The sequence below is a fragment of the Xyrauchen texanus genome, chromosome 26, assembly GCF_025860055.1.
Source record: "Xyrauchen texanus isolate HMW12.3.18 chromosome 26, RBS_HiC_50CHRs, whole genome shotgun sequence".
Classification (NCBI taxonomy): Eukaryota; Metazoa; Chordata; class Actinopteri; order Cypriniformes; family Catostomidae; genus Xyrauchen; species Xyrauchen texanus.
The window spans coordinates 8,603,736-8,628,770 of NC_068301.1; the positions used below are offsets into that span (position 1 = coordinate 8,603,736).

Here is a 25,035-nt window from a genome sequence, read left to right on the forward strand (position 1 = left end):
GAAGACTATACAGAGGAGTGCGGTCCTCAATATCGAGGGCGGGGCAGAAGCTATTTAAAGTGACGTTTTACAGCATGTGAGGTGTGACGTCTTCACACGATGACGACACTCTTTAGGGAGCTCTGTTAAGGGTAAACGACAGCAGTAATCTGATAGGGGTGATCATTCATGGTCCATTCATCGCACTGACCATTAAATAGCAAGTGCACAAGCTACCTGAAGTACCAGAATTGTATTGTAAAGGAATTACACGACAGTAAATTAATCACAATTCTAATAAGACTAAATATAGATTGTGTATCGGATCAGTATAGGTTTTAACCATTATATTGATCTATAGTATGTAGATTTAAATGCATACAGTATGTGCTTGTCTAAGGGAAGGATGTCCAAAACTTCTCATTGAGACTACTGAACCTATGTATACTGTGTATAACACAAAACAGTATTTAAGTGTTAGCCCACTCAAAACTGAAAATTCTCTTATCATTTACTCACCCTCCTGCCAAGTTGTGCATGACTTTGTTTCTTCTACTGAACACAAAGATCTTTTGAAAAAATATATCAGCTCTGTTGGTTAATTTGCAAGGAAATGGTGACCAGAACTTTGAATCTCTTAAAAGCATATAAAGGCGGCATAAATACACCCCTCACATTTTTATAAATGTATGATTATATATTTTCATGTGACAACACTGAAGAAATGACACTTTGCTACAATGTAAAGTAGTGAGTGTACAGCTTGTACATTTGCTGTCCCCTCAAAATAACTCAACACACAGCCATTAATGTCTAAACTGCTGGCAACAAAAGTGAGTACACCCCTAAGTGAAAATTTCCAAATTGGGCCCAATTAGCCATTTTCCCTCCCCGGTGTCATGTGACTCATTAGTGTTACAAGGTCTCAGGTGTGAATGGGGAGCAGGTGTGTTAAATTTGGTGTCATCGCTCTCACACTACCTCAAACTGGTCACTGGAAGTTCAACATGGCACCTCATGGCAAAGAACTCTCTGAGGATCTGAAAAAAGAATTGTTGCTCTACATAAAGATGGCCTAGGCTATAAGAAGATTGCCAAGACCCTGACACTAAGCTGCAGCACGGTGGCCAAGACTATACATCGGTTTAACAGGACAGGTTCCACTCAGAACAGGCCTCGCCATGGTCGACCAAAGAAGTTGAGTGCACGTGCTCAGCATCATATCCAGAGGTTGTCTTGGGAAATAGACATATGAGTGCTGCCAGCATTGCTGTAGAGGTTGCAGGGGTGGGGGGTCAGCCTGTCAGTGCTCAGACCATATGCCTCACACTGCATCAAATTGGTCTTCATGGCTGTCATCCCAGAAGGAAGCCTCTTCTAAGATGATACACAAGAAAGCCCGCAAACAGTTTGCTGAAGACAAGGATTACTGGTACCATGTCCTGTGGTCTGATGAGACCAAGATAAACTTATTTGGTTCAGATGGTGTCAAGCGTGTGTGGCGGCAACCAGGTGAGGAGTACAAAGACAAGTGTGTCTTGCCTACAGTCAAGCATGGTGGTGGGAGTGTCATGGTCTGGGGCTGCATGAGTGCTGCCAGCACTGGGGAGCTACAGTTCATTGAGGGAACCATGAATGCCAACATGTACTGTGACATACTGAAGCAGAGCATGATCCCCTCCCTTCGGAGATTGGGCCGCAGGGCAGTATTCCAGCATGATTACGACCTCAAACACACCTCCAAGATGACCACTGCCTTGCTAAAGAAGCTGAGGGTGAAGGTGATGGACTGGTCAAGCATGTCTCCAGACCTAAACCCTATTGAGCATCTGTGGGGCATCCTCAAACGGAAGGTGGAGGAGCACAAGGTCTCTAACATCCACTAACTCGGTGATGTCGTCATGGAGGAGTGGAAGAGGACTCCAGTGACAACCTGTAAAGCTCTGGTGATCTCCATGCCCAAGAGGGTTAAAGCAGTGCTGGAAAATAATGGTGGCCACACAAAATATTGACACTTTGGGCCCAATTTGGACATTTTCACTTAGGGGTGTACTCACTTTTGTTGCCAGCGGTTTAGACATCAATGGCTGTGTGTTGAGTTATTTTAAGGGGACAGCAAATTTACACTGTTATACAAGCTGTACACTCACTACTATACATTGTAGCAAAGTGTCATTTCTTCAGTGTTGTCACATGAAAATATATAATCATATATTTACAAAAATGTGAGGGGTGTACTCACTTTTGTGAGATACCGTAAGTCCTCTTTTTTTTACTATAAATGTCCACTTTCACTCTTTTCTCTCCTAAGAGTTCTTGGTGATTCACACTCTTTGTGCATATTGCCACCTTCTGAGCAGGGAGGAGAATTTTAGTAAAAAAAGGACTTACCCACACTTATATCGCTTTTGAAGACATAGATTTAACCACTGGAGTCGTATGGATTACTTTTACGATGCCTTTATGTGCTTTTTGTTGCTTCAAAGTTCTGATCACCATTCACTTGCATTGTAAGGACCAACAGAGCAGAGATATTCTCCTAAATATCTTCATTTGTGTTCCACAGAAGAAAGTAAGCCAGACATATCTGGGATGGCATGAGGGGGGGAGTATAATTTTTCTGGTTAACTATTGCTTTAAACAATGAATAAAACCGTGATGTCAAACTGAGCATTTAAATATCGGTTCAAATAATTTGGGGCATTAAAGTTCACAGCCACATACACCAACTTTGTTAAAGAAAAGTGTATGAATTTGAAAGTTACTCAGATTTGAACTCAATTAATGTTTTTACAAAAGGTAATACAACCAGTATCTCAATAAATAATCTCCACATATGTAATCTTGATTTTGAACTTTCACAATTATCTGATGACTTCACAAAGACGCACAGACCCATGCATAAATATTGTTTAAAATTTTATTCGAATTTTTTTATTTTATTTTTTTAAATTGAGAGATTGTGAAACAACAGGTAAAGAAAATAAATAGAATAATAATAATGATTGTTCAATAATGGTAATTCTGTAAATAAAATGTTTAAAAATACACAGATTCATTGGTACATGAGCCGATGATCCTCTATCTTCATAAATAATTTAAAAAAATGTCCTTCATCAAGAAATTGATAAATTAATTGCAAACAAATTAAAATAATAATAATAATAACAACAACAATAATTGTAATAATAATAATATCCCAAATGTTTAAATCTTGACCTTCAATTTAAAAGCATGATATATACAATGAAATACATTTTTAAATGTTTTTAACTTTCGTGAATCTTCTTGAATCATCAACAATTAAAAAATAAAGAAAAACTAACAAACCTAAAAATAAAACTCTAACTACAGCCTTTCTGTGATCAACTATATTCAGTTATTTTAGGGATGCTTGCAATATAGGACCAGCATCCTATACCACAAGTCATTCATTTCTGTAAGTATTCAAATTGAAGAACTATGTATAACCAGACTCAGATTAGAGACCAGAGCAATATCTCCAAAATCCCCAAAGGACATTCTTTCTCTAGCTACATACCCATGATTCCTTGCTTTGATCACATTGACCCAGTCCCACCCTCCCAACCGTTTCGATATGTCTACACATGGTCCCCTTGAATTTCTATATACACATTGTAGATTGCTGCAAAAAAGACCTCTGCGGTTAGCACACATCATTTTTACCCAGAAATGAAACTTTGCAGTACTGACATATTTGTGTTGGTCCCATTTGTGTGTGCAGGGCATTGATGTGTGGGCTGAGGGAAGAAAGGTCATGACCCCCAAGCACTTGGCACAATAGCGTGTGAAGCAGAAGAGCGGGTGGCATTGCATCCCTAGCACGTTAACTGGCTGGCTGTGCCTGTTTCCATCATTTGCAGAAAATTATTGGTCCTATATTGTATACTGTTAAGGTAGTACATTTTATATTTAGCCGGCACCTTGTGTGATAAGTCTGTCTCTATTAAATGTATATTTTTGTTTAAATAATCTTGGTAGGCTTTTATACTGTAGATTTGCGAAAGTTGTTGGTCCCACAATTTGCAGCGGCAGAAAAGTGACTCGCATATGACTCCGTTAGTCCTCTCCTTTCATACCTGGGAGAAATAAAAGAGAAGGAAAATTATAGTTTAGATAAGGTTTAGTTCATCAAAAACATTCCTACTTCCACAATGTTAAACTATTGTGTGTTTGGGGAGGTTGAAGGGATAGTTCACCCAAAACATTACTTTTATTTACTCACCCTCATGTTGTTCCAGACCCATATGACTTTCTGTCTAACAACCGTATACAAGTTTGGAACAAGCAAATGATAACTGAATTTTAATTTTTATGTGAACTATCCCTTTTAAAATGGCCGTCTAATGCTTACCATTCTTTACTTCCATGCAACCTACAGTACGTTGTGAGTGGGTTTTTGTGCAAGTATGTGTTTTTATGTTAGTGATTTTTTTTGAACTGGGCAAAACATTTCTGGCAGGCAAACAAATTTCCAACATGCACCATAGGAATTCTGGGCTGTATTGTGAATTGATTGTGACATAACCTCACTTCATCTTGTTTAATGTTTAAATCAATAGCTGAACATAAATTACCTGCAAATGAGAAAGTTTAACTGTAGTTTTTCCCTAAATAACCCAGAATTCCTACAGAGAAATGCTGTTCTTTGGTCAGCACAATGTATCACTTATCACCATAACAACTAGAGGTAGACCGATATATCGGTTTTACCGATTAATCGGTGCCGATAGTTGTTTGTTTGGGAGTTTTTTACTATCGGTTATCTGCAAACAAATCTATGCCGATAGTTTCCGATATTTTTTTAAAATTATTAGTCCTCTGTGTTCCTCAATGGCTAGCGCTATTTTGGTTCGATAATCAAGTAATCTATATTGAAGTAAGGTCATGCAAAAAATATTTGACTATATGGAAACGTGCCCTTTCATCAGCACATACAGAATAATAATACTAAATCGTATTCCTCATTAAACTTCATCTGGTTATATATTTATTGCCGCCAAAGTTTGGAATAATGTACAGATTTTGATCTTATAAAAAGAAATTGGTACTTTTAATCACCAAAGGGGCATTCAACTGATCACAATGTATAGTCAGGACATTTTTTCAGAACTTCTTAAACTACTTCAAAGAGTTCTCGTCAAAAAATCCTCCACATGCAGCAATGACAGCTTTGCAGATTCTTGGCATTCTAGCTGTCAGTTTGTCCAGATACTCGGGTGACATTTCACCCCACACTTCCTGTAGCACTTGCCATAGATGTGGCTGTCTTGTCGGCACTTCTCATGCACCTTACAGTCTAGCTGATCCCACAAAAGCTCAATGGGTTTAAGATCCATAACACATAACAGTTGCCCACTTTAATCTTTTCTTTTTGTTTTTCTGTTTCAAAAGTGGATTTTTCTTTGCAGTTCTTCCCATAAGGCTGCACCCTTGAGTCGTCTCTTTACTGTTGTACATGAAACTGGTGTTGAGCGGGTAGAATTCAATGAAGCTGTCAGCTGAGGACATGTGAGACATCTATTTCTCAAACTAGAGACTCTTGTTTAGTTGTACATCTGGACCTTCCACATCTCTTTCTGTCCTTGTTAGAGCCAGTTGTTCTTTGTCTTTGAAGACTGTAGTGTATATCTTTGAAAGGAATCTTCAATTTTTGGCGGTTTCAAGTATTGTATAGCCTTCATTCCTCAAAACAATGATTGAACGATGAGATTCTTCAGAAAGCTGTTTCTTTTTTTGCCATTTTTGACCTAATATTGACCTTAAGACATGCCAGTCTATTGCATACTGTGGCAACTCAAAAACAAACACAAAGAAAATGTTAAGCTTCATTTAACAAACCAAATAGTTTTCAACTGTGTTTGATATAATGGCAAGAGAATTTCTAGTACCAAATTTGTAATTTAGCATGATTACTCAAGGATAAGGTGTTGGAGTGCTGGAAGGTCTAGATTTGATAAAAAAATGACTTTTTTCAAATAGTGATGGTGCTGTTTTTTACATCAGTAATGTCCTGACTATACTTTGTGATCAGTTGAATGCCACTTTGGTGAATTAAAATACCAATTTCCAAATCTGTAAATATTACAAACTTTTGGCCACCAGTGTATATACAAACTCTTTACCTGGTGTAAGCTTAATTTGGTAAATACTTAAATACGGAGAATTTTCACAGAGCAAAGTCTTCATAATTTCAAAATAAGAGTCCCTTATGTGTTTTGGGCATGTTTACAGTTAAAAGTTGTGTTTAGTCTCTATGTACAGTATCTCACAAAAGTGAGTACACCCCTCACATTTTTGTAAATATATGATTATATATTTTCATGTGACAACACTGAAGAAATGACACTTTGCTACAATGTATAGTAGTGAGTGTACAGCTTGTATAACAGTGTAAATTTACTGTCCCCTCAAAATAACTCAACACTCAGCCATTAATGTTTAAACCGTTGGCAATAAAAGTGAGTACACTTGTGAGTTCAAGTGAAAATGTCCAAATTGGGCCCAAAGTGTCAATATTTTGTGTGGCCACCATTATTTTCCAGCACTGCTTTAACCCTCTTGGGCATGGAGTTCACCAGAGCTTCACAGGTTGCCACTGGAGTCCTCTTCCACTCCTCCATGACAACATCACGGAGCTGGTGGATGTTAGAGACCTTCTGCTCCTCCACCTTCCATTTGAGGATGCCCCACAGATGCTCAATAGGGTTTAGGTCTGGAGACATGCTTTGCCAGTCCATCACCTTCACCCTCAGCTTCTTTAGCAGGGCAGTGGTCGTCTTGGAGGTGTGTTTGGGGTCGTTATCATGCTGGAATACTGCCCTGCGGTCCAATCTCCGAAAGGAGGGGATCATGCTCTGCTTCAGTATGTCACAGTACATGTTGGCATTCATGGTTCCCTCAATGAACTGTAGATCCCTAGTGCTGGCAGCACTCATGCAGCCCCAGACCATGACAATCCCACCACCATGCTTGACTGTAGGCAAGACACACTTGTCTTTGTACTCCTCACCTGGTTTCCGCCACACACGCTTGACACCATCTGAACCAAATAAGTTTATCTTGGTCTCATCAGACCACAGGACATGGTTCCAATAATCCATGTCCTTAGTCTGCTTGTCTTCAGCAAACTGTTTGCGGGCTTTCTTGTGCATCATCTTTAGAAGAGGCTTCCTTCTGAGACGACAACCATGCAGACCAATTTGATGCAGTGTGAGGCATATGGTCTGAGCACTGACAGGCTGACCCCCCACCCCTTCAACCTCTACAGCAATGCTGGCAGCACTCATATGTCTATTTCCCAAAGACAACCTCTGGATATGATGCTGAGCACGTGCACTCAACTTCTTTGGTCGACCATGGCGAGGCCTGTTCTGAGTGGAACCTGTCCTGTTAAACCGATGTATAGTCTTGGCCACCGTGCTGCAGCTTAGTGTCAGGGTCTTGGCAATCTTCTTATAGCCTAGGCCATCTTTATGTAGAGCAACAATTCTTTTTTCAGATCCTCAGAGAGTTCTTTGCCATGAGGTGTCATGTTGAACTTCCAGTGACCAGTATGAGGGAGTGTGAGAGCGATGACACCAAATTTAACACACCTGCTCCCCATTCACACCTGAGACCTTGTAACACAACGAGTCACATGACACCGGGGAGGGAAAATGGCTAATTGGGCCCAATTTGGACATTTTCACTTAGGGGTGTACTCACTTTTGTTGCCAGCGGTTTAGACATTAATGGCTGTGTGTTGAGTTATTTTGAGGGAACAGCAAATTTTCACTGTTATACAAGCTGTACACTCACTACTTTACATTGTAGCAAAGTGTCATTTCTTCAGGGTTGTCACATGAAAAGATATAATCAAATATTTACAAAAATGTGAGGGGTGTACTCACTTTTGTGAGATACTGTATGTGTATAGTAATTCTTCAAATAAAATTTTTACATTTGAAAAACTATCGGCTGATTAATCGTTTATTGGCCTTTTCCACCACCTTAGTTATTGGTATCAGTGAAATTCACAATCGGTTGACCTCTAATAACAACCCCCCCCCCCCCCCAAACACACATAATCATTCACGCAAGCAAGTACACAAGCACGCTCGTTTGCACGAAACAGCATACCCACTAGCACAAACTCTCTTGGAATCAAATACAACCACACAGAAACCCACCCACATTCACAGTAACTATAACACCACCAGACTACATATGGGAGTATTTTCTTAAGAAATAGAGTCATGACCAAACAAAACACAGACGAGACTGATCAAAAACAAAATCCACCCAAAATGAGCACATTTAGCTAGCACATGAATTAATTTAGGTTTTAGTAACTCCGTGAGCAACGAGTTACATTAGAGTAAATCACAAATGTAGTGTCAGTTATTGATCAGTGTTTGTAAAAACAAAAAGAGTAACAACGCACCAAACACAGTCCATAGTCACCACGTTAAACCGCCATGCACTCTCAGCATGGAGGATACATGACAAAGGGCCAAAAAATAAAAAACTGCTAATGGCAACCAATCACAGGCAGGAATATCGCCACAGCAACCAACACAGGCCAATCAACTTACAAACCAATGCTGTGGGAGGAAGGGGGAGCTTTATTGGTTGCTAGGCCACCGTAGCCATAGCGACGTGGTCTCCGCACGAGTTATGATTGGACAGGGCAGCCTTGGGTGTGGATGAGGTTGTGTTTATTTGTTTGATTGTTTTTTGTTTTTCAGGAGAGTGAACAATGACACAGCACAAAAACAATAAATGAAAGTAAAAATTAATGAGTGTTTTATCGACTACATTTTTAAGATCTAATGCTTATGAGTTACAGTAGAGATACAGTATTTCATTTTAAAATGTTAAGTTAATTATTAACTATTACTCAAAATAGGAAATTCTGCATAGTTTAGATTACTTTACATACAATGAGAAAGATATTTAATGAGGAACTTGATACCTTTCCTACTATTGTAAAGACATTTTACTGTTTTCCATTGACACCCCTCTTACACCAGCTTGTTTTACTGACCTGTATGACTCAGTATGGGCGGTTGGCGTCTTTAGGCCTCTTCAGCTGAACTTTAAGCCTCTTCATGCCGATTTGAAAGCCGTTCATGGACTGGATGGCGGCCTGAGCGCTCGCCGGGTTGTCAAAGCTTACGAAACCTACAAATTGGAGGACGTGATCCGCAAACAAGAAATCGAGGGTGAAAATTCTGTGTAAAGACTCTGGACGAAAAAAAGGACTTCATTCAGTAAATGAGTCTTTCTAGATCTCATTGTCATACTAAAGGGATTGTTCACCCAAAAAAGAAAATTCTGTCATTTTTGTTCACCCTCATGCCACCTCAGATGTGTATGATTTTCTTTCTTCTGGAGAACACAAACAAAGCGTTTGTTTGTAGGTCCATATAAATGCAAGTGAATGGGGCCAGAACTTTAAAGATCCAAGAATCACATAAGTCAGCATAAAAGTAATACATACAACATCAGTAATTAAATCCATGTCTTCAGAAGAGATATGATAGGTGTGGGTGAGAATCAGATAAATATTTAAGTCCTTTTTTACAATAAATCTCCACTTTCACTTTCTTTTTTGTTTTTGGTGATTTGCAGTCTTTGTGCATATCGTCACCTACTGGGCAGGGAGGAGACTTTATAGTAAAACAAGACACACACACCCATCATATCACTTCTGAGGACATGGATTAAAACACTGGAGTCTTATGGATTACTTTTATATGCTTTTTGGACCTTTAAAGTTCTGGCCACCATTCACTTGCACTGTAAGGACCTACATAGCTGAAATATTCTTTTAAAATGTTTCGTTTGTGTTCAGCTGAAGAAAGAAAGTCATTCATCTGGGATGGCATGAGGAGGAGTAAATTAGATCATTTTCATTTTTAAGTGAACAATCCCTTTAAAGAACTTTAAATTCAGTCATTTTTATTCAGCCTCATCGTGTTCCAAACCTCTTTGACTTTCTTTTTAGCCTTGAATGCAAAAGGAGATATTAGGCAGATTGTTAGTCTCAGTAACCATTCACTTTCATTGTATGAAGGTGCTGTGAAAGTGAATGTTAACTGAGACGAACATACTGTCTAAGGGCCCATTCACACTGAACATGTTTTTGTGTCTAAAATTTGTTTTCACTTGCATTGTATGGACAAACAGACATCATATCTCTATTAAAATATTTTTTCCACGGATGAAAGAAAGTCATACGAGTTTGAGATGTCTGATGCACACAGCATGCCAGAGCAGCACGTGAGCAGCACTGAAGCAGTGCGTCAAGACAACTTTGCAGCAAACAATGCTTGTGTTTTTACACCATTTCTGCTGCAGAAACTGCTGCATTCTACACAGAAAATAAAGTTATAAAATGGTTATTAGGAATGAGCTATTGATAAGTATTACAAACCTAATGTACTCTTGTAGAATTATGTCACGCAGTGACAGCCAACACAATTAGATCTGCTCGTTTTAAACATCATCATTCAGTGGAATGGGAAGGGGGAGCTCAATGAGCCTTTGAATTTTGTTTTGCAAAATAGAGGACGGTTTCATCACTCGGTTTGGCTCAACCACTCTTAATAATATAGTAAGAAATAAGTAATTATGTACAACCATTGAATAGTGAATTAGAGATTTCTCTTTGTTTATACACCAGCCAAAAGTGCCAAGTGTTGAGTTGTTTCCTCTAAAAAGGACACACCCCCAAAAATATGTTCACTGCATCTCACGCTTTTTACTTTAAATAATCCTTATGAAAAGAAAGTTGAGGGTCATAGATCATTTTGTTTCTCCACAATCAATCTTGTGTCATCCATCATCAATAAAAGACTGAGGTAAGCTCTGAACCAAACCAACAACCACACAGGTTGTCGTATGCATTTATTTACCACACCTGTTAGCACTCAGCTGTGTACATCATATGGGTGTTGCTGTTAAGCCTGTAGACCTGCTCTTGATTTAAAGGAACATTCCAGGTTTAATACAAGTTAAGCTCAATCACCTGCGTTTGTGGCACAACGTTGATTACCATTAAAATGTATTTTCACTCGTCCCTCATTTGGAAAAAAATCTGGGTTACAGTGAAGCACTTACAATGAAAGTAAATGGGAGCCAGTCTGCATACATTCAAATAATCAAGTATTTCCACAAAATGATGACGTAATGCCAAAAACTATGATTTAAACTCATTTACAGCTAATATAACAAAAGTTTCAACAGATGAATTCATGTAAATTCTTTTATGAAATTATAAGCTTCACAATTCTGTTTAAACTCCAAAATTGGCCCCCTTCACTTCTATTGTAAGTGCTCCACTGTAAGCTCCATTTTTTGCTTTTGTTAAAGAATAGGAGAAACAAGTCGAAATACATTTTTGTGGAAATCAACATTATGCCACAATGTTGTCGACTGAGCTGAATTTGTATTAAACCCGGAATATTCCTTTAATAGTATATAATAGGCAATTTTATTTTGTTTGTTTAAGCCTATGGCTTCTAGTATATTGTAGATGAAAATGATCCGTACATCTGCTTAAGCTATATCATTTAAATATATTTCACTTTGTTTTTGTTATTTGATATTTATTTCCAATTTTTTTGGTTTTCCTACAAAAACACACTAGCCCAGTGGTTCCCAACCCTGTTCCTCGAAGGCCCCCAAACACTACACATTTTGGATATCTCCCTAATCAAACACATCTGATTCAACTCATCAGCTCGTTATTGGAGACTCCAAGACTTGAACTAGGTGTGTCAGAAAAAGGAGATAAACAAAAAGTGCAGTGTTGGGGGCGTCTAGGAACAGGGTTGGGAACCACTGCACTAGACTACAAACATATGCTCAGTGAGCAATTTCTAATTTTTCGTGACGATGGGCCTGGGTAGCTCATTGGTAAAGATGCTGGCTACCACCCCTGGAGTTCGCTAGTTCGAATCCCAGGGTGTGCTGAGTGACTCCAGCCAGGTCTCCTAAGCAACCAAATTGGCCCGGTTGCTAGGGAGGGTAGAGTCACATGGGGTAACCTCCTTGTGATCACCATAATGTGGTTCTTTCTCGGTGGGGCACGTGGTTAGTTGTGCGTGGATACCGCAGTGGATGGCGTGAAACCTCCACACGCACTATGTCAACATGCTCAACAAGCAATGTGATAAGATGCGTGGGTTGACAATCTCAGACGCGTCTTCCACCACCCGGATTGAGGCGAATCACTACATGACCACAAGGTCTTAAAAATGGGAATTGGGCATGCCAAATTGGAGAGAAAGGGGAATAAAAAAATAAATAAAATAAAAAAAAATAAACAGTGCACTGTCATCTTAATCTAGCGTGAGCAGCGCAGCAAAAATAGGCTTGGCGCCAAAACGATCTGCTGCTTCTGCTTCCAATGTGAAAACTCAAACCTGTTAACATGTGTGCCAGAAAACATACGCAATGCTTCTGCTTTGCTTCGGCATGCAGTGTGTGTAACAGGCGTTATGGATCATGTTTATGCTGCATCTTTTTGGAGCTTGAAGTTTTGGTCAGCATTCACTTGTATTGTACTGGACAAACAGACATCATAACATTAAAATAACTTTGTTTGTGTTGTGCGGAAGAAAGAAAGTCTTTCGAGTTTGAGATGACAGAAGGGTGAGTAAATGATGAGAGAATTATCATTTTTGGGTGTACTTTTCCTTTAATATCTCCGTTTGTGTTACATATAAAAAAAAAATCATACAAGTTTGAAACAACATGAGGATGAGTAAATAATGACAATTGTCCTTCTTGTGACCTATCCCTTTAACAGTCTCTTTAAATGGCAACATTCAGCTTTTGCCAACTTTATCTCTCCAAGTCTCGTTTTCTCTATTACTCACCAAAGCATTTGCTCTGGTTGGTGGCTCGGTCAACAAACACCTTGGCTGAGATGACGTTACCGAAGGGCAGGAACATCTGCAGCATCTCTGAGTCCGTGAACTCCTGAGGCAGATGATAAATAAAGATATTGCAGCCTTCAGGACCTGGAGAGAATCAAAGGAGAGAAGGTACAGGAGCATGAAAGAGATATTTTGAGGGTGAGATGACAAAACCCAGGGAGGAAATAAAAAAAACATCAGACCGCTTCTTGACTCCTGGAAGAAAAAAACATTGTTTTGGATCTTTGAATGGCGCAGCATGAGATATGGAGAACAATGCGCGAGAAATATATCCAATAATAGGCTATGATATAATGAAAACAGGATGCCGCTGATCGTAGAATCCAGTGGGACATGAAATGACATAATTACCTTCTCGTTGTTGCAGCTGCTGTGGCTGCTGGGGATGCTGGGCTACCAAAGTGTGCTGATGTGGAAAAGGTTGACCGACCAATCCATAAGCAGCAGGATATGTAGCTGTTGGTGGAGTAATGAATGAACAGTTAAATACTAGAGAAATTACTGTGTCAAACAGCATTAAAAAAAACAACAGTCTAGACCAGCTAAAATGGATTAGAATGGTGACTAGCATAAATGACCAATTAAAACTTTGGGCAGTTGGAGGTTTTGGCTGGTCATCCAGCATGTCTACGCTGGACTAGGCTGGTGAGCCTGCAACAATGACATAATAAGCAACAATAATGATCTTAACAAGCTTGTGCCATTAACAGACCAGCAGACAAGCTCAGTCTAAATTGGTCTAGGTGTTTTTTATTTTTACAATTTGTACAAATGTATTAAAATTCTATTTTGTTCACAAATGTCAAATTAAGTTTCAGTTGTTTAAAAGCCTCACCCGTGTAGTGTTGCATGCCTGTGTACGCCTGCTGTAGAGGATCCAATGCGGGACTCTGAGCTAAAGGGGAAACAGATAATAAAACTAAACAAAAGAAGCACAGTAATGAACAAGGGCAGAGAGCAAATGGCAAAGCATACATAAAATAATTTGTAGAACATTAATCGATAATATGAATATATATATATATATTTATTTAGCTACATATTTTTGTAAAAAATTATAATTTTTTTTTTAAAGGGATAGTTCACCCAAAAATGAAAATTGTCTTAACATTTACTCACTCTCATAACATCCCAGATGTGTATGACTCTCTTTCTTCTGCAGAACATAAATAAAGATTTTTAGAAGAATATTTTAGCTCTGTAGGTCCATACAATGCAAGTGAATGGTGCCCAGAAATCTAATGGTCCAAAAAGCAGCATAAAAGTAATCCATAAGGCTCCAGTGGTTAAATCAATAAATCAATATTTAAGTCAATTTATACTACAAATCTCCACTTTCACGTTCACATTTGAAAGTCACAAGAGGCTCTTTTTTAGTTTCACTTTCACGCTTGAAAGTGAAAGTTGAGATTTATTGTATTTAAAAAAAGACTTAAATATTGATCTGTTTCTCAACCACACCTATCATATTGCTTCTGAAGACATGGATTTAACAACTGGAGTCTTATGGATTACTTTTATGCTGCCTTTATGTACTTTTGGAGCTTCAAAATTTTGGATCTTGCATTGTATGGACCTACAGAGCTGAGATATTTTCCTAAAATCTTTGTTGGTGTTCTGCAGAAGAAAGAAAGTCAAAAACATCTGGGATGGTATGAGGGTGAGAAAATGATAAGGCAGTGGTGGCTCAGTGGTTACTGACCAGAAGGTCGGGGGTTCAAGCCCCAGCACCACCAAGATGCCACTGTTGTGTCCTTGAGCAAGGCACTTAACTCCAGGTTGCTCCAGGGGGATTGTCCCTGTAATAAGTGCACTGTAAGTCGCTTTGGATAAAAGCGTCTGCCAAATGCATAAATGTAAATGTAAATGTAAATTTTTGGGTGAACTATCCCTTTAAAATAATTAGTAAAAGATAAAAAAATAAATAAAAAAATTACAAATAATAAGTAAAATATAAAAATAAAACAGGGTTGTTACAAAGATCAGGACCATCAAATTTGTATGTTTTTTAAGACCTGAATGGATAAAATTAATACCATATGTCCATACAAATACAAACAAACATACTCAAAATACATCATGCATCACAGACTCTTTTACGCAGCAGTTATTCAACAATATTGCACAAAGCCACATCTCAGTTTCGATTTTATTTAGATAAATTGTGCAGTTTATTGTCTTATGTCTTTCCTTTCCCAAATGTAAGTCATATGCAAACAATAAATAAGACCTCTTACACTATTTAATATATACTTTTAAAAGCCTTCAATTTTAAAAAGTGAATTTAAGACATTTTTTATACTTTTAAGGAACCATGGGAAGCCTACAAAAATTATATTTCTGAATATTAGTATGTATTATTGACTAGACAGTGTTACATAGTATTATAAGCTAAATTATTTATTTTCAGGACTGGAGGAGTTACCCTGATATGGGTGGACACCATTGGTGTAGAGGGCTTCAGAGGCTGACTGGCCATTGGGAGGTGCGGGAACTTGGGGGTAACTGTTGACTGCGATTGGTGGAGGCAGAGCAGACACTGGCGTGGCAGCAATGGCTGGAGGAGTGTTCGTACCTACAGCAGAAACACCAATCATGAATAAACTAATGAAGAAATAGGAAAGCAAGATATAATCATCTCCTTTGCATGGTAGAATTTTATGCACCTGAAGAGGGCGTGATTGAGGCGATGGGCGTTGCAATGATGCTGTTGGGATTAAGAGCAGCCAACTGCTGCATCTGCACCGCTGCAACTGTTGCCACGGGAGACAGATATGCAGACTGAGCCACCAAGGCCTGCTGCTGGACAAGCTGGAAATGAAAAAATAAAAAAAAAGTAAATCCAAGGCTACAGGCTTAGTACAACAGTACTACTACTCAGTGTCGGTGCCAGGATGAATAACATAAGGAGGGGAGGGGGCACATATTAACTTTACCCTGACTATACTAAGACGTTACTAAGAAACGACCTGTATGACCCTAAACACACAACAAATATTAAAAATAACATTACCCTGATAAAAAATTTAACAAAAATAAGCAAAATATTTTTTAAGGAATATTCCGGGTTCAATACAAGTTAAGCTCAATCAACAGCATTTGTGAATAGTGCCAGTCTGTAAACATTAAAATACTCACTGTTTCAAAAGTATAGCCACAAGATGTAAACAATATGCATGACGATGTAAGGTCAACAAACCCTAAAACTAACGTAAAATTGATGATTTAAACCACTTTACAGCTCAAATAATACATGAGTTTTAACAAAAGAAATTATGTAAGTGCTTTTATGAAATTATAAGCTTTGCCCCATTCACTTCCATTGTAAGTGCCTCACTGTTACCTCAATTTTTGGGCTTTTTTAAATATTTTAAAGGGACAAATAAATATTTTTTTTTGTGTGGTAATCAATATCATGAAAACATTATGATGCTGTCGATTGAGCTTAACTTGTACTGAACAAGAAATATTCCTTTAAGAAACTGAGAAATACACTAGTGGTGGTCTGTGTGGGAATTTTCCAGCAAGGCTGAAATGTAAAACTGATTGATCAAACCAGGTTTTATTTGATATTTTTTGCTGATAATTATGCTACTATACACAGATGAGCTATTCTTGATATTTTAAAATAGTCTTGATAATTAATGATGCATTTGATTCTTTCCGATCCTCAACCCAACGCCTGTCAATATAGCAAGCAGAATGGAACAAATCAATCATACAGTCCCATCTATAGATTGACCATTTTATAAATGAATGCAGAGCCCCATTCCAGCTAACATCAACTCAACATGTGAAAAGCAACTGCACGGAACAGAACATATTTCCTTCAGTCTTTCACCTTTGAGATCCTCCAATAATTTGGATTTCATTGATTTGGGTTAAATGTCACTTTCTTCTCACCTGTCAGTGAATGTATATTAGGCACTGGGTTAATGATTTGGGATTATGCTTGGCTTTCAGCAGGTAAAGACACTTTTTCTGTGGGCAGACCACTTATCCTATTTCTGTGATAGCAGGTGAAGTGAGATAGGCTGACGAAATAAAGCACATGGAGCTGCCCAAATGTTATTCACAAGATTCATTTTAAATAGAAGGGGTGAGCAGAATGGAGAACTAAACTGTCCCGAATATGCTGCATGTTTCTCCTGCCCTGCTTGCACTACACAAACTTTTAGCACAGTTGGACTAAATACAAGTCCTGTACTGGGGTTATCAGGTCAATGCTATTTCAAACTTCCTGTGTGTAAAAAGGAAAGTAATTATGAAAGTATTTTTGGTACCAAACCTCCAGTTATGGCTTTAATTTCAGTTCAATTTGATCCCAATGTATTTTCTTTGGACTAAATCTTGGTACATACAGTTTTTGGACACTTAAGTCACAGTTAAAAATGTATATGAATGCCATTGCATTGGATACCAAACTCTGAAACAGAGTGGCACTAAGTTAACTGCCTTTAAGAAGCTTGGAAAATTCTAGAAAATGATGTCAAGCCTTTAGACAATTAGCTTCTGATACGAGGTGTACCTGTGGATGTATTTTAAGGCCTACCTTCAAACTGCCTCTTTGCTTGACATCATGAGAAAATTAAAAGAAATAGGCCAAGACCTCAGAAAAAAAATTGTTGATCTCCACAATCCTGGTTCATTCTTTGGAGCAATTTCCAAATGCCTGAAGGTACCACATTCATCTGTACAAACAATAGTACGCAAGTATAAACACCATGGGACCACACAGCCATCATACCGCTCAGGAAGAAGATGCATTCTGTCTTCTAGGGATGAATGTAGTTTAGTGAGAAAAGTGCAAATCAATCGCAGAACTACAACAAAACCTTTTTAAGGTGCTGGAAGAAACAGGTCGACAAGAATCTATATCCACAGTAAAACGAGTCCTATATCAACATAACCTGAAAGGCCACTCAGCAAGGAAGAAGCCTCTGCTCCAAAACTGCCATATAAACTACAGTTTGCAAGTGTACATGAGGACAAAGATCTTACTTTATGGAGAAATGTCCTCTGGTCTAATGAAACAAAAATGTAACTGTTTGCCCATAATGACCATCATTATGTTTGGAGGAAAAAGGGTGAGGCTTGCAAGCCGAAGAACACCATCCCAACTGTGAAGCATGCGGGTGGCAGCATCATGTTGTGGGGGGTGCTTTGCTGCAGGAGGGACTGGCGCACTTGACAAAATAGATGGCCTCATGAGGAAGGGAAATTATGTGGATATATTGAAGCAAAATCTCAAGACATCAGCCATGAAGTTAAAGCTCTGTTCCAAATGGACAATGGTCCCAAGTATACCTCCAACGTTGTGGCACAACTGCTAAAGGACAACAAAGTCAAGGTATTGGAGTGGCTATCTCAAAGCCTTGACCTCAATCCGATAAAATATTTGTTGGCAGAACTGAAAAAGCTTGTGCGAGCAAGGAGGCCTACAAACCTGACACAGTTACACCAGTTCTGTCTGGAGGAATGAGCCACAATTCCAGCAACTTATTGTGAGAAGCTTGTAGAAGGCTACCCAAAATATTTAACCCAAGTTAAACAATTTAAAGGCAATGATACCAAATACTAACAAAGTGTATGTAAACTTCTGACCCACTGGGAATGTGATGAAAGAAATAAAAGCTGAAAGAAATAATTCACTCTACTATTATTCTGATATTTCACATTCTTAAAATAAGTAGAGATCCTAACTGACCCAAGACAGGGAATGTTTTAAATGATTAAATGTCAGGAATTGTGAAAAAGTTTAAAAGCATTTGGCTAAGGTGAATGTAAACTTCTGACTTCAACTATATATATATAAATTATGTGTTAGGAAACTTTTATATTTGTTAACTCGAGGAAACCGACATCCACTAAATGGACTTTGGGATCAGTAACTTACAAGTTACAAGCAACTTACTACAAGTAATCATGAGTTTGCAGATGCCACTGAGTGTCATATTTTGTTATCTACTGCAATGACATTCATACATTTTTTAAGAGTCCCTTAAGTGTCCAAAAACCTTTGGGGGCTACTGTTTAACAATGTGCACTTCTATGGATATTCAAAGCTGTAAGTATTACAATAAAAATTGTAAAGCTTTATTGTCATTTTAAATTGTTATATTGTTTAGGGACACTGTAATCTTACTCAGTTTATATAATGTAATTATATGAATGGGGCAGATTTTGCTGTGTACATGTTTTGTGTGGCATTAGTACTCACTGCCTGTGTGTAGGCGTTGTATGCGCCCAGGTGTAGACTCATGGGACTTATGACACCCAGTTGGGAGGCCACCTGCTGCATACGCCTGATCCCTCTTTCCTTCTCTGTGTCGGCAAACTTCACCACCAAACTCGAGGACGCACCCTGATGGTCAAAGAAAATCCTCAAATTCTTAAAGAACAACTAAACGAGTAAAGTTGAGTAAATGATGACAGAGTTTTGATAGATGTTTGGGTTAAATATCCCTTTAAATAAGAGACTTCTCATGGAAGTCTCATGGTAAAATAAGTTGTGGGTGGTGTTAAATCAAAGCACAAAGACACTACATTCTTTCAGCAAGTGAGTATCAATGAACTCAACAATGTTACACTGTTCTGTATTATGTTTGTAGGTGTGAATGTGGGTGGAATCTTGAATTTTCGGACTTCTATGACCCACATAGGAATATACTAACCGGGAGTGTGCGGCTGCCGTGTAGCGTGCTGATGGCCGCTTGCGCTTCTGCATTATTCTGATATTTTACAAACGCACAACCTGCAACACAAATCACATTATTAGACACGGCCAAAGCGGTACAGCAAATGCATTACGCAAACATTTAACAAATGTAACAATGCATCATCAAATGGGAGTTTTTAAACGTCTAATTAAACAAATCAAATGAAAAAAAGAAAAAGAAAAATAAGCTCCAGTTAGTATAAATGTCTACATTATTTCCCATGGCCTACATAAGTACATATGGGAGTATAAAGAGAAGCACTGTTAATGATTTACTATGGCAGGTGCATCTGTTCCATTCAAACTCACACGTAATTACCCTCAGCACACACATCCATCACTTTACAAATCACAGTCAGTGCCGAATGGACTATCATTCATTAGCTGACATACGTGTGCATGAATGAACACTCACTGCTCCAAAGGACGATGCAATGTTGTTCTACAACAATGCTGGTACAGATGTGCTTTATTTTTCAGTAATCTTAGTAACAAAGCTGTGTGGCCTGTTTTTATAACTAGTATTCCAAGTAAAAGATAACTGACAAACCTTGCAAAACGACTTATTTGTTAAAAAACAAAAAGTGGTTAATTTGCTTTAAATATTTTGCCACAAAGCTCATTTGCATTTGTAGTTGCAATTGAGTAAACTACTGTACTCATTTTAGCAAATATGTAACAATGTTAAGTAAACATTTGCGTTTTGCAAGAGCACAATTTTTATTTATTCTTTGCAAAGGCAATTAAACACAGAAATTGTGGAAATTAAAGGAATATTCCGGGTTCAATACAAGTTAAGCTCAATCAACAGCATTTGTGGCACAATGTTGATTACAGCGAAAAATAATTTAATCTTGCCCCGCCTTTTCTATATAAAATAAAGCAAAAATCGAGGTACTTAAAATGGAAGTGAATGGGGCCAATTTTTAGAGAGTTTAAACACAAATGTTAAGCTGTTAATATGTTTATAAAAGTGCTTACATTAATTTTTCTGTTAAAACTTGCGCATTACTAGAGCGGTAAAGTTGTTTTTATGGTCGTTTTTGGGTTTACAGCGTTACGTCATGGCAACAAAGTTGTAAAATTGGGTTTTAGTTCACAAAAAAAAGATTAGTAAGTGATTTCATCACACAAAAATCATGTTAACATGCATATTGTTTACATCTTGTGGCTATACTTTTGAAACAGTGAGTATTTTAACGTTTACGGATTGGCCCCATTGACTTCCATTGTAAGTGCTGTAACCCAGAGTTTTGCTAATCAGCTAATTCATTAACTCGGGGGAATAATTCATTAAACTGATTCAAACAATAAACTCATGAGTATTTAAGAATGATTCATTTAAAAGAACCATCTTATAAGTTTAATTAGTTTGAGAATCGAAGTACTCTGGTCGCATTAAGTTTGTGTTTTGCATGCAGCCAGCGAAGAAAAGCGCAACAGATAGATGTCTTAGTAGTATTTCACTGTACTCAGTATTTTGTCTCATCACATTCAACTTTAAACGGAAGCTTACAAATAGTTTTTAATACTATTTTTTGTATTGGATTTGTAAATCCATGAAGAAGCGTTGCAGAAAACACTGATACATGCTTAACCCCGTTACTAGGATTGCGATTTACGCACCTTTGCTGGCTCCATCAGGTCCTCTAAGTACTGTGCATTCCTCTATACTCCCGAAAGGCTCAAACATTTTTTTGACATCCGTGTCAGACAGCTGCTTCCCCAACATCCCCACAAACAACTTCCTGTCTACATACAAAAAGGCAAAATGGTATCACATATACAGTATATCCTTCTAAAGTGGTAATACCTTCAATTCAATGCAATATATGTCACTCCATGTTAGTGTTAATTTCCATGGTTCATATATTTTGTGGTTATACAGACGGCCACTAGAGGACCCTAAAAGACTGTCACTTCCTGACCACCACAGTGACACAGAGTTATGATTTGTGTGTGCATGTTATTAATGCAGGATTATGATGAAAGAAGCATTCTTGCAGTATACAGCATGACGTTTTTTTATTGAATTCAAATGTTAGTCATATTTATGATCTTATAATGGCTTATAATTTTTTAATTCTTGAAATATAGATACATTTTCATGTGTGGAATAAAAATGTGCTAGAATGTTAAAATGGATGTATAAAGATATACGACTATCATAAACAACACTATGTTAGGTCCTGGGACAGTGTGTGCACACAATAATGTATGTCGCTATATGTAAAATGTATACTACTTAGCTATTCTTTGGGGACAAATTGTCCATAAATGAGCTAAATCTAAAAAATATTCCCATTGAGAACATTTGGGGATGTCCTCAATTAAAAAAAAAAAAAAAAGAAAGAAAGAAAAAAAGAATTTTAAAGATTTTAATGGTAAATAGTCACCATTACTTATATGTGTTTTACCATTTGTAATTAACTTTTAGTTCTTTTTTATTGATCCTGCATGGCAATATTCAATGTAGTCTCTCAATTAATATGTGTTCATAAACAGCAAAATGCAGTTTAATATTGTTTAGATGCAATACGGCATGTCACACCTTAATTTTCCCAAAGTATTTAATGTCAATATACACATGTACACATACTACATGTGTGTATGTTTGTGTGTGTGTGTGTTTATATATATCAAAGCTTGTCCTACAGAAGTGTATGCATGTGTGTGTACGTGTGAGTGTGTCTGTGTTTAGTCATACCTCCTCGGCCCTCACTGTCTGCTGGCTTCACTTGAATGGGGCGGTTCATCTGAAACAGAGCACATCACATGACATGATCAACCACACTTCATAATGCTCCAGCCCTCTCATTTCCTCTCGTGTATGTGTGTGTGTGTGTGTGTATACTGCAGAACACCAGCTAAAGTATGCACATGACCTTCCCATCTGTCTCAATATTCCTGTTTTAAAAGTAAAATCTCCACACTGAAACTAGCTCCTGTCCCATTTACCTCACTTTATCTGCTCTCTCATCTCTCAATGTAGCCATTCTACTTGTTTGCATTTATTTCAGGCCTAATCGCCATCTTTCGCTCTCTCCCACTTTTATCTCTCATCTAGAATCAGTTTTATGCTCTTTCTCTCTCGATCACACCTAATCCTGTCCCTCTCTCTCTCTCATTCTCTCTGGCTCCAGGAAAAGCACACATCCACGTGGGATTGGGGAAGTGATGGGATTAAGCACGCTCGCCAGCTAATCTGGATTACAGATGCACGGCAGATTAAAATGGTGAGAGATTCTGGATTTGTGAAACAGAAGAGAGAACGAGGCACCAGGGGAGATAGAGGAATGGATGATGATAATAGGAGAGGAAAAAAGACACTAAAATAGAATAAATATAACAGATTATGCAAATACAATGACTTCCTCCCGCGTTGCTGACACAGCGCGCATCCGGTCGTGCTACTAAGGAAGGTAAATGTGGTCGAGCCGACGCAAACATGCCTGACTGAAGATGGTGCTTGTCAGTGATTTGATGTAATGTCGCCGATCCTAGGGTAGCGAAAGTTTCAAAAACAACATACCGACTTGATCATGTTGTAAAATTAAGCAAAAATTAAAGGCAGTACGACGGTAGTACTACTATGAGTTATAAATACTTACAATTCAAATAGTATATAATTCTTTCTAGTCCTGTCAGTCAATTACCTTTTTTATCGCGATTAATTGCATACTTTTTTGAAGTTAATAGCAGATTTTGAAAGTGCCCAAATTTGACACTATATATACACTTATTTTCTTGTCTAAATGTATTTATTTCCATCTTAGGAAAGATTTAGCAATATAATGCTTTATTAACATTTTCCAAACAAAGCCTTCCATGATATAAACTAATTGAAAGAACTAATCTCCCCATAGGTTGGATATTCATTGCAATAAACATTAAATCTCTTAAACTCTCATCCTCCACAATATTAATCTGTTAGTAGACTGTGGCTTTCCGCTTTCCTACAGCAATCGTGAAGCTGCGTTCTTAATTTGCGTCAGAGTGTCAACACCAGCGTCGAGCGCCACTTTGAATTCACCATGTGCCTTACATAGGCTGAAAATACTTCATTTCTATCACAAGTCCCATCTGGGCTTGTTTTCTACGTCAAATAGCACTAAGAGCTCATTTCGCCATCATTTTATCACTGACAGGGAAGCGCTATCAGGGTTTATTTGATTTACTGAGATAACAACCTCATGATATGATCTCTATCATTGGAGAGAGTATAACGGTCAACTAGCATGTTATGACTGTACAGCCCATAGAATGTCTATGGGACCACCGTGTTATGCTAAGCTTGTTGGCTCTCTTGGTAGAAGGGCTTGTGTGTGTTTTGAAGTGTGAGTCAGTGTAATGACTCCAGGCAGACACATTTCAAAGGTTCCGCCCTTCACACCAGTGTTTAAGCTGTATTAAAGGTAAATGTTAATTGCGATTAAGAAAAAGTAATGCGTTATACTTTTTAATTAATTGCATGCATTTATGCCTTAATTATGACACCCCTACTTTTTCACATTGTGGTAGAATAACATAATGACCATGTTTTTTCACAATGAGAATTGGGGGTTAAATTGTGCAACATGCATAAAAAATCTAAATGGACCTAAAAAATATGCTTAATTTTCTTTAAGCAAAATATTATTTCTTGTTTATTTCTTTTTTATTTTGGAGTGAAATAAGACCAGGATATTTACTTGAAAATCACCTTCTTAATTCTGATCACTTGGAAAAGTGATAGCACAGCCCTCCACAAAAATCCACATGACTTGGCTGACATAAACATCTACAGCACAACCAGTGCAGGATGATTTACAAGAAATGAAAACAACAGGTAATGGTTTTAGATGGTGGTTAGGACTAAATTCTTATATTTTACAACAAACACATTTTTCACATTCAACATAAATAAACTGAATATTTGAAATGAACACAGATGGTAGATGCCACAATATTGTAATTCAAATGACACCACATTCCCACATAGAATTGTTATCAGTGCAGCTCTAATTTAAATAAATGCAATTAGTAAAACAAGTGGATGAGAGGCAGGGAGAGACGCTGTGAGCTAAATTGCCAAAATCAACATAAAGGCGTTAATTAAGCAGCAGGTGACATTTCGGCCCAATCCAGACTGCTTCGTTTTAACACTCCAACCGCGATCGCTCATCTGGGGTCCTTATTGATCACACACTTGCTCACAATCACTCTCTCACACACACACACACACACACACACACAACACACACACACACACACACACACACACACACACGGGTATAAACCATACATAATGACTTTCACTATATCGCAGCATGAAAAAAAAAAAAAATATATATATATATATATATATATATATAAAATTATATGACTCGCAGAGGACGACACAACAAA

The 25,035-nt window shown here is 37.8% G+C and overlaps 1 protein-coding gene across 2 annotated transcripts in view; it reads right to left on the reverse strand.

The window, feature by feature from the left end:
- Nucleotides 1-3,063: 3,063 nt before the first annotated feature.
- celf3a (cugbp, Elav-like family member 3a) overlaps nt 3,064-25,035 on the reverse strand; it is a 38,050-nt gene continuing 16,078 nt past the window's right edge. Inside the window, exons 4-14 of one of the 2 annotated variants that reach the window (XM_052092644.1) lie at nt 22,355-22,403; nt 21,274-21,399; nt 19,604-19,683; nt 19,150-19,293; nt 15,596-15,740; nt 15,355-15,504; nt 13,765-13,824; nt 13,281-13,385; nt 12,870-13,013; nt 9,029-9,165; nt 3,064-4,079 (exon numbers count right to left, since the gene is read on the reverse strand). In XM_052092644.1, the coding sequence (XP_051948604.1) occupies nt 9,038-9,165; nt 12,870-13,013; nt 13,281-13,385; nt 13,765-13,824; nt 15,355-15,504; nt 15,596-15,740; nt 19,150-19,293; nt 19,604-19,683; nt 21,274-21,399; nt 22,355-22,403 (1,131 nt within the window). In that variant the 3' untranslated portion in view covers nt 3,064-4,079; nt 9,029-9,037. Of the gene's footprint in view, nt 4,080-9,028; nt 9,166-12,869; nt 13,014-13,280; nt 13,386-13,764; nt 13,849-15,354; nt 15,505-15,595; nt 15,741-19,149; nt 19,294-19,603; nt 19,684-21,273; nt 21,400-22,354; nt 22,404-25,035 lie in introns of both variants that reach the window. The other variant, XM_052092643.1, reaches the window with a different exon arrangement.